Source organism: Meleagris gallopavo, chromosome 2 (genome assembly GCF_905368555.1).
Source record: "Meleagris gallopavo chromosome 2, MGAL_WU_HG_1.1, whole genome shotgun sequence".
NCBI lineage: Eukaryota > Metazoa > Chordata > Aves > Galliformes > Phasianidae > Meleagris > Meleagris gallopavo.
The window spans coordinates 77,524,954-77,540,547 of NC_139405.1; the positions used below are offsets into that span (position 1 = coordinate 77,524,954).

Sequence of the window (15,594 nt, forward strand, 5' to 3'; positions counted from 1 at the left end):
TGTTTCCCAATTCTGTGAAGGAAAACTGCTGGTTTGAAAGTTCTCCTTGATGAACACCACATGTCTATACTGAACTTTCTCTTCTGTTTATCTTAAATTTCCTATGAAAGCCATTTCCATGTGGAGGGATAAAGAAGATACGTGCTTACAAAGCAAATCAAATCAAACTGCAGTACTTAAAAGTGTGTTTATTCAACTGTGAAATCTGCTGTTGACATAGGGATTATTGGATATCAGCTGTATTTTATCACCGCTCTATTAGCAACCAAACTTGGCTGCTTCTCTGTCTGTGACAACCTTCTTTGTGGTAATGGTAAGTGGTTAGCAACCATCTCCTGCCTGAAACTTGTAAGCCTGGTGTTCATGAGGAGAACAAACATGAGCAGCCTGCCTCAGCCTGACTTGCTTGAAGGTATTAATGTATGGGTGATGTGAAATTGGTACATTTGCCACAAGATGATCTCATGTACAATGTGCAGCAACCGTGGCCTTTGTCCTCACGTTGGCGCCGCGCCCTTTTGGTGCAACAGTACAGTGAACGCATTTCTCAGTCTGGTTATTGGGTATTGTAAGATATTATTCTGCTAACATCAGTGTCTCAAAGCTTGCTGGGGACACAGATGGACTTATACAAGTCCAGGCAAGTCCTGGGCAAAGGTTGTGAGATCCTTTGTCTGAAGGACACAGATGAACAAGTCAGGCAAGACCTGGGCAAAGGTTGTGAAATCCTTTGTCTGGAGAACTTTGATGGACAAGGCCAGGGACAAGGAGAGGAAGATAAGCTGCAGCTAAATAGCTGTGAAGCGGTCTTTTGTGTGGACTTATCTCAGGATGATGGCCATCTCCGGGGATACTCACATGACTCTTGCTCAAGCTCCCAGGGATGTCACCTAGGCAGGAGAAAAAGGAGGATAAAAGGAGGAACCGAAAACCATGAGGGTAGGTGTCTGCCATCAGATCCCTCACCACGGAATTCCTGCGTGCTGGCGGACTCCCCTGGGCCTGCTGCCTGAGTCCTGCTGCCTCCTCCTGGATCGGCTCCGCGACTTCCTTCTGCCACCCGCTTGCTGCCCAAGGCCGGCCACGCTGCTTCTCTCTCCCCCCCTCCTGCATCTACCTCGGACCATCGAAACGTCGTGCAACGGGACCGCTGCTGGATCCTGGTGGTGACTATCCCCGCTTTATGCAATTCTTGCTTCTTTCCTCTCTTTTCTATCGCCCTCCTTCCCTTCCCCGTCTCCCTGATTAGGATTATAATAAACTGGTCGGACCAACATTTGAACCGTTGTTTCTTAATCTTACGCCGGGTACATAATATTAAAAGAACCTCATCTCCCTCCTATAAATCGGAGCAAGACAGGTATCTTGCCTGATGTGTGAGAGAACTGCAAGGAAAACTTATTTCAGGACAGGAGCAAGCATACATTGTTTTACTGAGACTGTCATTTTGCCTGGAAATAATTTAAGACTCATTTTAACAAGCAGGCAATGAGATGCTCCTGACTTTCACTGGAAAAACAATAACTAAGCAGTCTGTTAGCTCACACATGCCTTGTGGCTTGTACGGTGTAGATTTTAGTGAGAAAAATATTTGGGAGTAGTTCCTAAAAGCCAGAAGTGATTTTTCAGTTTTATGTCTTTTGCTGACCTATCTCTTCCATCTTAACACAGATGCACATTTTAATAATCTTGAGAATTCTCAAGTAAAGCAGAAACTCTTAAAGATTTGTCATTGGTCAGTGCTACGTTCAGCTGCGTAGGCTCCTTAAATTCTCATCACGCAATGTTCTGCCTCTGAAAATGGAACAGGCAAAAACCTGATTGATTACTGGGATGTATTTGCACACAATGCCATTATAAATATGTAGAGTGAAGTACTTGTAGACAGCATTAGTATCTAAGGTGCCTTTTTTTTTTTTTTTAAGAGGTATTTACAAATACCTTCTCCTAAAACTGTTCATTTCCTATCCTCCACATGAAAGATTTGCTGTCATCAAATGAAGGCGAAATTTATTGAAATTGTGATTTGTTTGGGTTGCTTTACTTGCTCTCAGATATACCGGTGAACATTGGTGTGTGAAAAGCACAAAGGATTTTATGAAGGAGGAAAAAATATTTCGATGTTTTATTTGTTTCTTTACAAAAAACGACTACCGCCAAGAACCCCAGTGTAAATCTCAGAGGTAGGGAAATGAAAGAGTAGAGCTTTTATATTCTCCAGAAGCTTTTTGAGGAATCAGTCCTGATTTATGGCACCTCATAAGCATTTATAGGGGATGTTAGAGAGACATTTTTTTCTCCCTGGGGAAAGCTGAATGAGACTGCTGTGGAATCAGCTGCAGCTGTGTGAGAGATGGTCTTTGCACCCAAGAAGTAAGCCTGCACTCTTCTCCATTACTCCGAGCATCCTCTTGCCCTGTAGCATGAGCTTTGACCTAGAAATTATGAAAATCTGTCTCATAGCAGTGTGGAGAATGTTTTGCAGAGCCATTTATAACAGCCAAAGATAATTCAGTGGTGACCTCTTCATGTTCCCATAAAACTGTTTTTCCTTCAGCATCAGGAGATGAGTCAGCAGCAGTGATAACAAGAGTTAGAGAAAGGCTGGAAAAAAATGAGTGTCCCAAGTACTTCAGCAGTGAAAAATTCAGCTTCAAAGTGATTTCTTCATGGAACTTTTTTTTTTTTTTCACTCTCCAGGATACCAAACTGACTAACTATTAAAGAAAAAGAAAAAGAGAGAAAAAAGGAGTTGGATGGTATTTCTCAGAGTCTGCCCATTTCTAACATACTTTTGGAAAAATTGAGTAACAAAACCTGCCAGGATAGCCCAGTCCTAATGGAAGTTAATAACACTTTCTGCTTGGTGGCATGTTTGTGGTTTTGCAGAATTGACCCACAGGACCTCATTCTCAACCGGTGTAACAGGCTTTCTTGTTTGTTAAGCCTGTAAGGATCAGGAAATTGTCCTTTGCAGCTGAACAGAACACGTGCCTACCCAGAAATTCCCTGGTTGCCATCAGGTGTGTCCTTCTTCCTGTAGGACACAATGGGTGATAGGAAACTTTGAATTTCCTCTTCCTTGAAGGACGTTCTTGTCTCCAGTGATTAAGCACACAGATCGGTTTCAAAAGAGCTTGCAGCATGAGGTGTTATTTTACATGGACTATTGCAAAGTTTGTTTTCTGTTTTGCAATGTTTTCAATTTCTTCAGATTTTTAAATCTGTTGTGCATGATATATAAAAACAGTGTTGTATGGGTATCTTATCAAATAGAGGGAAAATCATAGCTGCTAGTATTGAGCTATTTTTCACAGCCTTTGAATAATAAATATGAAGGAAAAAGGTAAGGAAATGAAGGGAAAATGAAAAGAAATAATCTAATTTCTTCCTCTCTTCATGAAACGTGATGTAAAAGAAGGGGCTTTGGACGTATCTGAAGGTAGGTGGCAGCTGAGCTGTGGTGCTGAGACTCTAAGGTATCTGTTGTGAGTAAATCAAGACAGTTCAGAAATACCCTTGCTTGTATCCCTCATAGCTAGGGCAGAATCGGTAGCTTCAGTTTTGAGAATTGCATATATATAATGATGAGGTAAGCTATACACTGCTATCTGTCTAGATACTGCCAAAATGCACAGTTGCAGATGAGCAGATAGCACCTAGCAGTGTCAACTCTCTTTTGGGATTGGCTTTGCACTTTGAGAGTGCAGAATTACTATTTTAAACAGTCTCAATACAGTGTTTGTTGCTGTGACTCTAAAATGGTGTCCATTGTAGTAATGAATGTAAAAGAAGAAATGTGATTCATGAGAGGTCTGCCAGGAACTTTGCCCTCAATAACTAAGTGAAAAAAGAAATCACTATCTTGTTTTATTTTCTGTCTGGCCCATCCTGTGTGTACTGTTTCAGAATCTGATTCTGCAGATCAACAAATCTTTTCCTTGATCCACTGCTCCTGGTACTCAAATTAGCAGGGATTTGGATAAAGCCCTCTGAGAGGACCACGATATTTCAACTTTCTTCAGCGCAGTTGGGAGAAATATTCACTGAAGAACCCAATGCTTTTCAAGTGAGCTTAGGCTGAGTATCAGATGCAGGGAGGGATTTATTGTTGAGTGGAAATCATGTAAAACTGTACTTTGACATACTTTTGACCTGAAACCTGGCAAGGCTCAGTTATTTTGACTGAAGTTATTTTGAGGCTACAAAGCCAAGAATGAAAGAAAAACTCAGAGGTGGCACGAAGAGCGCAGCCTGCTTCAGCCTTCATTATGGACTGAACCAGATAATGCCCAGCCTCTCAAGGTAGACAGGTAAACAACACTATTTTATTGAAGTGTTGCAATCAATAACAAACATAAGCACATGTGATAGAATAATATCACACCTGAAAATAATCAAGTCAGCTGTATTCTCAAAAAAAAAAAAAAAAAAAAAAGCCATGTGGAAGGGAATATTTCTGGGGACTTTCCCAAAGGTTTGCCCCAAATCTTTGTTCAGGATCCCAGCTGAGATGGAGCTTTTCTAGATTGTCTAACCTGAGTTGTGCATTTCTTGGTGATGCCTCATTGCTGTCAGATTACCACAGACTTTGCTGCCCCTTGGAAATAATTTCTTACATTTACGTTGTTCCCTATTATAAAAATATTTTTTATCTCATCTCACATTGCATTAGCAATGACTTCAAAAAATAAACATTCAGCAACAAGTAGAAATAGCAGTGGGATTTGCTTAGTTATTTTGCCCAGACAGAATTTAATGGAAAACCACTATCAGATGGAGAGGAGGCTGCCTTGCATTTCCAAATGAGAATATTCTTGGGAAAAAAGAGCTTTTCCCCATAAAAGTGTTACTGCAGAGAACCAGACAAATGTTTCCAGCTCTCTGAATAGTTCAAGTTCTGAGGGCAGCAGTTCCAGCCCTCCAGGAAAAGTGCACATATATGTGAATTCTCACATGAATGCATAATAAAAGCGAAGAAACTTTATGAGTTGCCAAATCCTAACTCTTTTTTTGTCAGCGTAGGATTTTCTGTCTGAAGAGAAAGAACATCTTATTATCTCCCCTGCTGCTTCTTGCTGCTTATATTGCCTCTCTAATTGGAAACTGCAGTATAGATGTGCAAAAAAAGGATATTTTTGAGCATACCTCAAGGGTGAGCTGTCTAACCAAGGAAACAATTTCATCCTGCCTATTGTAAGAGAAGCCTGGCTCAAAAGAACTCCTATATCACTGCACAGCAGAACAAAAGATGGCAAGGAGAACTCGATAACCGTAACTGCAGTACATGAATATTCATATTTTCTGCATGCAGATTTTTGCAGGCTGCTGCAGAATTGTTTGCCTTTAGTTTGGACAGGTGAATAGGAGTTGCAGCATTGTGCTTATATCACTGCTTCAGACCAGACAATACATTTAGCACTGAATAAAGAAGACATAGGATTCCAGGCTAGGTTGTCGCTTGCTGCAGTGTGGCCTTTGCTTTCAGTTTCTATCAAATGGTGCCTTTTGCACTCGCAGACGAACAAATCAGCTGCCAAAGGCAAGTCTGACAGGGAAGAAGTATAGCAGTGCTCTCTGCAGAGGGATTGTAACACATGGCTCGGCCAAAGACACCCACCTGCATGCAAGTAGCACCTGAAACCTGGATGGTTGATTTAGATCAGTAGTGCCACAGTGCTCCCAGAAGAGAATGTCCAAAGTAACAAATTATTAAGCTTGTTTCGCTGGCAGAAGTGGCAGAGCTGCACTAGTGAGTGCCAAATTACTATTGCAAATGGGGCACAGCTTTAAGAAGTGTGATAATCTTAATCCAGAAAATGTTCATGTTAGAAATATTCAAGCTAAGGCCAGTGGAGTTATTCAATTGTTTAAAGTTAGGCATAGGCATACTTTCTATGTAATGTTTTGGAAGGGTGTAAGCATAACTGATCTGAGCCGCAGATGCCCTGTTTTAGTTGCCGACATTGTTTGGAAGTGGAGAGTAATATTCATCATCAAAGACAAACAAATGGATGACTCAGTCTCATCTTTTACTCAGAGGGGAAGAATCCAAAGGGAACTGGATTTCCCTGTTTAGAGAAATCCATGCAAAGAGAAAGGAATTCACATTTGTCTGGAACAGGGAAATGCAATCCTGTTAAAAACTATTTTTCTGCAGTTTTTCAAAAGGAGGCCTGAGGCTTCTAGGTCAGAAAAAGCTGATTTCTCTCTCACTGGGAAAAACTAAAGGAGAAGATCAGTGTTATAGTGAACTTTCCCTTTTTGAAGAAACACACAGTGATTCTATTTTCACATGCTATCCTCAAAGCAATGAAAAGTATTTTTCACCTACCAGCAGCACATCTGCCACAACTTTCTGTTATTTAAGCCGAGAGCAAGAAAAAGATCCCTTGAAAAGTTCAGAACAAACAAAGTTCTGATAAAAACAAAACAAAACAAAACAACTTACTTATTATCACCATCAAAACCACTGTGTTAGTAACTGATATCTTAGTTCTCAATGTGGATGATATATATGGAAATATATGAAGAAATAACACTGTGATCAAGCTGATTAATGAAGATGAGTAGATCCCATCAAATGCTTTCTTAACATATACAAGATAAAATGTTCCAGAGCTGAGTTCACCAGAATGCCTCAAAAATATCCTTCATTATTTTTTATCAACTAAATATCTCACCTTTCCTGGTTAAAACCCAGATCATTTTGTTGACTAAGCGCATGAACAAAGCTTGATAGATAGTGATAAATTAGACATAAGTAACTACAGGAGTAGCAAAGAACTGTTATTCTGGCAGAATTTGAGCTTCTCTTTCAAAGGATGAGTGGGAGAATTTAGCTGTAATTAAGGTCAGACTTCTCCTAATCATCATTATATAACTATCAGAAGGTGCATAGCTCTGAAACATTACCTTAGCAGCTGTGATTTTTTTTTAACTTTTTTCCCCACTATTTACAGGTTCCCCTCCTCTGTCATTCAGAGTTCCTTTGAGCAGAGAATGTGACACTGCTATTATTTCTCAGCACAGTAACATGAAGCTTCATCGGAGGGGAAGTGTATTACTGAGTCCGAGGAGTAGAAGTAAGGGAGTGAATACTGAAAGCAGTCGGAGAAGTGTGTTTTGGGAGTGGGGATTCTCACTTTTTCTTGGTCTGTTCTAGAAACCATCAACTTCTGTCCAGCAAGCGGTAGCAAAGGAGGGTAATAGTCTGAAAGAAAACTTTGTACTTGCTTTTCTGAATTACACAGCTGCTTATGGAAGGATAGGATTTAACTGTGGAAAACTGATGTGTGAAATAAGTCTGGACTTATTTCCAGGGGGCTGGTGAGGTGAACGCAGCACTGACTTCAGTCATGCAAGCCCTCATGGTGGGCTCCTATTTGCAGTACGAAAGTTAACTCGGAGACGTTCATCCTAAACACTGGGAAAGGGGATTCAAAAGGAAGTTAAGCAATATTCAAACTGACCCTAAGCAAAACATGCGTCAGCTCAGTGACATATTGGAAATATATTGGATGCTTATTCATGGTTTTCCTAAGGGCAGTATTAGTGCAGTAACAAAACATATGAGGCTGAGTGTTTTATTTAGGAAGGTTGGGCCTTTGAGGCTGGATTTACTGCCCAGCCCAGCTCCCAGGCTGGTCTTCCCAGGCACAGTGCTTCCCGGATTGGGAAGGCCAAGACGAGAGCCGTGGAGCTCAAAGCGGTCCAACAACCGCTGAACATAAGGTCACAACCAGGAACATATGAGATGAATAAATCTTTATTGGGCAGGGCTGCAAAATATTACGTAATGGGGCCAGTGACAAAAAAGGAACATTTTCAGAACTGCTCTGCAGAACGCTCCTCACAACAGGAGTTCAGGCCTCTGACAAGGGGAAAAACTCACATTTTTTGATGCTGATAGGAAAAAAAGGGAAAAATCTAGGATAAGGTCTTTTCTTCTTCTGTAATTGCATGTGTTTTACACATCTGTAACATTTTACTCTCTAAGAGTTCATGTCAATTTCCATAGATCAGACTGGATGCCCCGTGCTAACCCCATCCTTTTCAGTTATTTTCCAGTTTCCATCACCATCTTTGCCTTCTGCCCCATTCTTACCTTCTTTCTCACTTGCAAATAGAGAAACAGAGTTGAAAATAAAAATCCCACACATTCTGTTTCTGGGGAAATGTTCCAGTGCTTAATTCCTCCCTGAATTGGAAGAGAAAATTGAAATACCTCTTCTCCCTCTTGCCATGAGAAGAGAAGCTCTGAAAACTTCTTTTTTCAGAATGAATGAAACACTTAATTGTGAATCATTTTGGAATTCATATTATTCATCTTCATTTTTGTCACCTCCTGGGGAAGGTGAACATGCAGCTGGGGAGACTGCTGTGTGAAAATGGAGCTGTCCACATATTTGGGTCCAAGAACCAGCAGACTGGATCCAAGTTTTGGATCCTTCTTCATTTCATGTGTTGAGTCATGCACCATTTGCCATTTCCTCCCAGCAAGGCAAGGACTGAATTCCTTCATGGAAGAAGACCTGCTAAGAAATGTTGAGACATGAAGAAAAGGCAAAAAGGTCTGAGTGAATCATCCTGCAAACTGGATTCAGACTGTAGGTCCTCAGGTGATGCATTTTAATGGTTTGTATTGTGACTGCTGTTCTATCTGGGATGGAGACTCACCCAGAAGGACTCCAGCTGATTTTCTGAGAGACCTGTGGCTGGCTGTGGGATTTTTGCTCCTGCTTACATCCATTCCTGGGCCATCTTCAGGTTGTCTGTGGCAACCTGGTTAGGTCTGGGAGGAATACATCTTCCCTCTTTCCTTCAAGTGTGGCCTCTCCTGGGCATGCAGCACTTCATGCCCCAGAAATGCTTTGAATTAGATCATGAAATTTTTTCCCTGCTCTTTTCCAAAAACTGCTGTGAGGAAATTTTGTAAAATTAGAGAATTATTTGAGCTGGAATGGACCTTTACAGATGATCTAGTCTAGTCCTCTGCAATGAACAGGGACACCTACAGCTGGAACAGGTTGCCCAGAGCCCTGTCCAGCCTGGCCTTGAGTGTCTCCAAGGACAGGGCATCTGCCAAATTTTGTTGCAATACAGACAAGTGAAAAGCAAAAATGAAAAACAAGAGGACAGACCCATACATGAGTACACAAAACTCATGTATAAACTGTTATTGAGAAAAATACATTTCAAAGTAGAAACTGACAGAGAAGAAAGCAAATATTCTATCAACCACAGTAAGGCACTCATCCAGTCTAGTGGGCTGTTTAATGATCTGTTGTCAGAACAGAGACAACGTGAAACAGGTACTAATACATTTTTCTCTATTTGTTTGCAACAAAAAGAATAACTGTGCCTGAAAATGAATGGGATTTTTTTAATAGAACTGGATGTTGCTGAAACTGAGATGGTACAGTTTGCATGGAGAAGAATTGTACTTCAGATAGGAAGTTCTGCTCTCTTTTCTTTGTCTGTACCTATGAGATATCATCTGATGGATTCAGCTGAGCCTGTAATCCTTTAAAAAGCTTTAAAAACTAACACTGTGAAAAAGGACTATAAAGAATAGAATCGTATGTGTAGAGACACGTAGGAATCTCTGAATTTACATCAGACATGCAAACAAAGGAGCCCAAACTTAAAAAAGAAAGTAGTGAAACCAAAGGAAATCTCTTTGTGATAAAGTACAGAAACTAGCTACAGAAAGATCTTGTATGTCTGCTCCCAACTGCAACAGCTTTGCTATCTTTGACAGGAAATGTCCTGTCTTATCTTAATTGCTTTGTGCAGTGGTTCTTCTGTTGTTCCTCTCTAGGAAGCAGTTCTAGCTTTAGGAAGCCTTAAAAAAAAAAAAAAAAAAAAAAAAAAAAGAATCATCTGAAATACTTTACAGTGAAACATATGCAATTTACAGTAATTTTAAATCTTATGGGAGTGCAATATGTTAATTTTGCATAGTTCAGTTGTCTACATAGACAGTTTTGCAGAATAGCTCATATTTTGTCTTTGAGCACTGTCACACCAAGCACTGATCACTCCCCAATAGCCTTCTTTCTGCACTTCAGAGCTAGGAAAAGGAATGCCTGGAATCCACTCACCTGTGCAAATAATCCTGTAGAATGGCTTGGGTTGGAAGGGACCTCAAAGAACCACCTGGTTCAAATGCACTGTCCTAGGCTGCCTAGGGCCTCATCCAGCCTGGTCTTGAATTGACTACATTTCAGAATCCAGTGTACAGCAAGTGAAAAGCTATAATGGTTTCTACAGTGCTTTTCAGCATTCGGATAAATCTGAATTCTTTGCTCAAGAGTTTAAACTCATAATTACAAACTCTACAGTTTAAGAAAACTGTGGTACATCCATGCAGACCACAAGCCTTTAACAGTACTTACCTTTTAATCAAGAATACTCCAGATCATACTTACCTCATATGACACTATAGAGTCTTCATGTTCTCTTTTTTTTTATATTATTTGTCTCTTTAGAGGGAGTAAGGATCTTCAAGCTTGCAGGCAAGACTATGTTAACTGTTTCTAGAGCCTCTGCAGAGTTAGTTTTTGCAGTTTCCAGAAGTTTCTTCTTTGCTTTGCTTCTGCTGTTTGCTTTTGATCTGAGTTTTCCTGAGCTAATAAGTGGGTGACAGACCAAGGTGCTACACAAAAATCTCTCTCATGTTGCCCTACGATGCATGGAATTGATTTTCTGATTCAAAGCTGCTGTTCTTAGCTTGCATAATTCACTGCTCCCCTTTCCTCCTCCCCCCAAAGACTTACCATTAACACCATGTGTGAGGAAAAACAGCTATATCATGCTATTTTGTGAGGAAAAACAGCTGTCATGCTATTTTGTGAATAACTGAGTTGTATAGTACTTGTGTGTGGGGAGAGACTGGAGTCAATACCAGAAGGCTAATATGGAGAAAATATAGGGAAGACGAACTGCAGGCAAGTAAGCCTGAACTTACAGAATACCATTACTGTGCTGAGGTGCTGCTGTGCTGAAAGAGACTACAATTTATATTAATATAAAAAAAGCACAGAGGTTTGTTTCTTCTGTTTGGTGATAAAACTGCATTTGAGTGTATACTTTGAGTCACTGAATGCGCCCAGAACAATACAGCCTGATCACCCTGCATCTCCAGGTACATTCTCTTATTCTCACTGGCTCCACCTGAAATTTTCCTTGCATACCCAGCAAACTGATTGGCTCCTCTGTAGTCTTCACAGGCAACTACCCAGGAGCTGCCCTCATTTTATGCTGGGTTGTAGACTGACGTGATTTCACAGTGTGCATGCAGCTCCCTGGAAAACAGGTAAAAAGTTTTGTTGAGCCAGTCCCTTCTCACTGGCTGCAGCCATTCATGGCACGCAGAGGAAGAGGACCTGGAGGTGTTAGCCAGTATTTAGCTCAACTTTCCTTAGAGTTAGCTGTGGTTCAAGGAGTAATTGTGCAAGAATGTGTAATACATCTTTTCTGTGCAAACTGACCTTGGATACCTTCACTGAAAATAATCCTATAATGACAAGCAGCAGCAAGTTTATGTGAAGTGGGAGCATACCAGTTGGTGCATTCACTGTGCATGATTTCTGTGCATGTTGGCTGAGCATTAATATCCTCTTCTGATATGCTATTTATGCATAGTATTTTTTTGGAGTCTGATAATTAACTTATCTTTGGGAGAAAAAGAACATACAGAAGATGCTGGATTTCAAAATCCGAGCAGTGTGTTATTGCTTTTTGAATCTAGGAGGCCAGTCCTTTATCCCTGTGACAAGAATTTGTAGAAGATTGATGGCTCTCAGGGCAGGCTATGCATACATACAGGAGTGAATGGGAGAGCATGCTTCCTGAGAAGGAGCAAGGGAGAAGCTCTCTTAGGGAAAAGAGCTAGCTTACTTTTTGGGAGCTCCCACTGAAGTTCTGCTCTGTGCATCAGACAAACTCATGCAATACTGGGTGACTGTCAGTCATGACTCTGATTAGCTAAAAATGTTTCACCTGCACAGAAAGCAAAGCACAAAATTGATTGGCACAAATCCAAACAAAAAGCAGCCAGTGTCTTACAATTGCCCTCCCTCTGCTAGAGGAATGCACACCCCTACACTCCTATATCCAGAAGCCGTATATGAAGATATATGAACTACTTCTCCCACCACCTCTAAGACTCAATGTTCAGCCCAAGGATGAGAGAGCCAAACTCATGCTGAAGAAAGAGAAAACTTAGAGGTGGGAGATGAGGCACCCAGCTAAAACAGACAATGCATTGTAAGAAAGATGAAAAATAAGGAGTTTGCATGTGCTGATAAACCTGTTAATAGCTGCTTGGGCTCTGTGAAGTTAGTTCATGTCCATGAAGTTGTTCTCTTCATTCTATTTGGCAGAAAGATCAGTTGTTTGATTTCAATTGTCAGGCTAAAATAGAATCTTAGAATCATAAAATCTCTAGGATAGGTAGCTGAAAACTAAACATAGCTTATTCCCTTGCGTATTGTATGTGAAAAAAAGCAAAAAAAAGCAAAAAAGCCTCTTTAGTTCTGTCAGAGATATATATCATAGGCAAAAAATGTGGATTTTTTCTACATCCGAGGATAGTTCCTTTTTGCATTTGAGATGGCATAAAGCCTGTCTAAAAGGTGCTATTTTTCCCCAAGTCTTAGTGCTGTTCATGGCTCCCTCAGTTTTGCTGGTGCTGTATTTAAGGCTGGAGTTGGGGCTTTAAGGCTGTGCTCATAAAATGGAAGTGAGTAAGGGCTGGGATAAGATTGGTCATAAGATGTCTCACACAAGTGGAACTACAAGAAAAATGCATGTATCATTATGTCTGCTGATGCTGGGACTGGTTATATTGAACATACTATATAACACTATGAACCCTTTTTCCCAGATTAGGAAAACTGAGAGGTTTGTGTAGTAAGTGTAGTTAGGAAGTTCTGATGTCTTGGTTCTGCAAAGATGCTGTTGCTTGACATTCAGTGTAAGTGTGAATGAAGAATTTCCAAGAAAGTGTACAGAACCACTATTGGAGGATAGCTCTGTGCCGTGAAAATTAAATAATCTGCTGGTAGAAATCAGCATCGGTCCTCATCAACATGGGTCTATTGTAATCTATCAGTTGTTCTGGTTGAGTTGCAAGTACTACCTGTGAAAGGGTGTAAAGTACTCCCTGTGAGCTTCAGTCTGGAAGGTACTATGTGTTTTTCAACCAGTCAGTTTACTAGACTGTCAGACACAAGATTATCATGTTAAACAATAATGTTCACTTGACCCGGAAAGCTCTGTAATATTCTCATCTGCCAATGTTTTAATTACAGGATAGCTTTTGCTAAGGGAAACTAAACTTAGAAGTGGGTGAATGAATTTTGATATGAAAGGGGAAGATTTTGTTTCTTTTCTTTTCCTGTTTCTTTTTCCTTTCCCCAAGGAAATTACATTCTTGGGAGAACTGCAAAACCAGAAAGACCAAAATGTTCTCCCCTGAGCCATAGGGTGGAGAAAACTGTGCAAACCAAAGGTTAGATATAGAAAGTCGTCTATTTATAAGTGAAAAAGAGTAACAATGAAAGGAGAAAGAGATGATGTGCAAATGAATAAGGGGCTTGGGAGAGAGGAACAGGGAAAGAAAGGAGCAGTTGATACATAATTTTGTCAGTGATGAGTGGGTAAAGCTTTGTGCAAAGTAGATCCAAGGAGAAGAGAAATACTGGAGCGATGGAAAGTTCTGGCATGCAGTGCAGAGAAAGGTGTCTCAGCCCACAGCTAATGAGATCAAGAGATGCCAGTGCTTCTACAAAGCCAGGTTTGGCTGGGAAATCCTGGCATGCTGCAGACTTCAGAGGCTTCTACTGAGAGCTCTTCCTAAATGAGTACTGTGCCTCACATTAACTCACAGGATGAGGGATTAATAATGCATATAACATATGCAACTGTAGATTTTCTGCTGTTGTGACATATTTTTACTTTTAAATTGCCAAGCATTATTATAGTATTGGTAGCGTAAATATTTTTTATGTGTGGTGAACAATTAAGGAATTACTATGAATATTCAACAAAACGTCTGTGATTTTGCTAGGGACAAATTCAGTTCCCAAGTTAGCTTTCCTATAGCAGTTTTCTCTGCAGACTCTCCTCGTGTCCATGCAGCAACACAAGCATTCAGTGAAAGTTCTGGGCGTGTGGAGAATGTGAGCTTGGACGCTGTGTATCCACAGCAATGAATCTGAAAACAGTTCAAAACATTGCTCTTTTTTGGCATCTCTCAAGTAGCTTAAACAGTAAGCATTTATGCCTACAATATGCCATATTTCCCTCAGACATTTAAAACGTTATTATGCCTATATTGAGATATATGAATCCAGACAATGTAGAAAATATGAAGCTTGAACATTAAACTTGCATGTAACTTTGGAGTCTAAGGAGTTAATGGCATCGGCCCTTGTACTTAGTATTTCAAACTTAGACTTGCCTAGCACTCTACAAAAACAAATGTAGACAAATGTGAGAGAAGCAAATAGTTCATAGCCGGAAGTGTTTACTGTTTAAGTTTCACAGGCTGTCGAACAGATTTGTGCATAAATCTGAGCTCTCACTAAAGAGGTAGGGGGCAGAGAACTAAAGGGAACTAACTGTAAGCAAGAAATTGCCAAAAAGATGGTAAAGACAGGTAATGTTGTTACACTGTCAATCAGTGCAAACACCTAGGGTTGTGTACAGCTTGGTGGTTTTGTCTTTTTTTTAAATTATATTTTTATAATAAAAGATTGCAACACTAAGAGGAGAGATCTGAAGAAAGGAAAGTGTGAGGACTGTTTCTGGCAGTCTCAAAAAGTAGATGCTTGCAGGAAGGCAAATGGTACAAAGACATACATGTTAATGAGAATTCTGTGAAAATCAGAAGAGTTCATGTATCAAAAGGAGGAATCATTTGCAGAGATGTGGTGGAAGTAAGAACGGGCCTTCTTTTGATGGGATTGATGAGGGCTACTTATGAGAAAAAGTGAACTCGAACGCCAGGCAACCATGGCTTGTGATTTATGCAAATTCAGAAAGAACGCTGCAACAGCCCAAACACAGAAGCTGCCTTAATAGATGCACAGTTCTTCAAAGACAGCAAAACATAAATCTAAAAGAACTATAAAAAAAAAAGTTCTTTTAAAGCTGGCATAATTATAACAGCATTTCTGCCTGCGGTTTTACTAGAAAGCAGCATTTGCAGTCATGGGCTCAGACGACTGACCCGTGATGCATTTCATGCGATGCACACACGTGATGTGCAACGTAACAGTGGGCTGACCCATACCAGGCGTACTTGCTGTGCTACTTTGCAAATTTCCAAGTCAGTCTGGGCAGATGCATGGCTGCTAAATTGTTTAGAGTCTAACTTGCTGTCTGGTTTTTTTCTTTCTATTTTTCTTTTTTATTGTTTACAGCATTGTCAAGTAGACAGTTTTCAGCTGAAGCTTTCTCTACTGAATATTTGTTTTGTTAGGTCCTTTAAATTAAATCCATGGGTCTACATACATTGTTTTCAATTACAGGAAAAAATGCCTTTTCTTTTATGATCTGCTAAGACCACTTCCGCTTTAGGGG

The 15,594-nt window shown here is 40.3% G+C and overlaps 1 protein-coding gene across 3 annotated transcripts in view; it reads left to right on the plus strand.

Moving 5' to 3' along the window:
• The first annotated feature begins 290 nt into the window (after nt 1–290).
• The window catches only part of LOC104909904 (uncharacterized), a 50,100-nt gene continuing 34,796 nt past the window's right edge, over nt 291–15,594 (plus strand). The window contains exon 1 of one of the 3 annotated variants that reach the window (XR_014881503.1): nt 291–1,166. Coding sequence is in view for 2 of the 3 variants with exons in the window: in XM_085217733.1 (XP_085073859.1) it covers nt 934–1,166 (233 nt within the window). In the remaining variant the exon portion in view is untranslated. The remainder of the gene's footprint in view (nt 1,167–15,594) is intronic. The other 2 variants (XM_085217733.1, XM_085217735.1) reach the window with 2 other exon arrangements.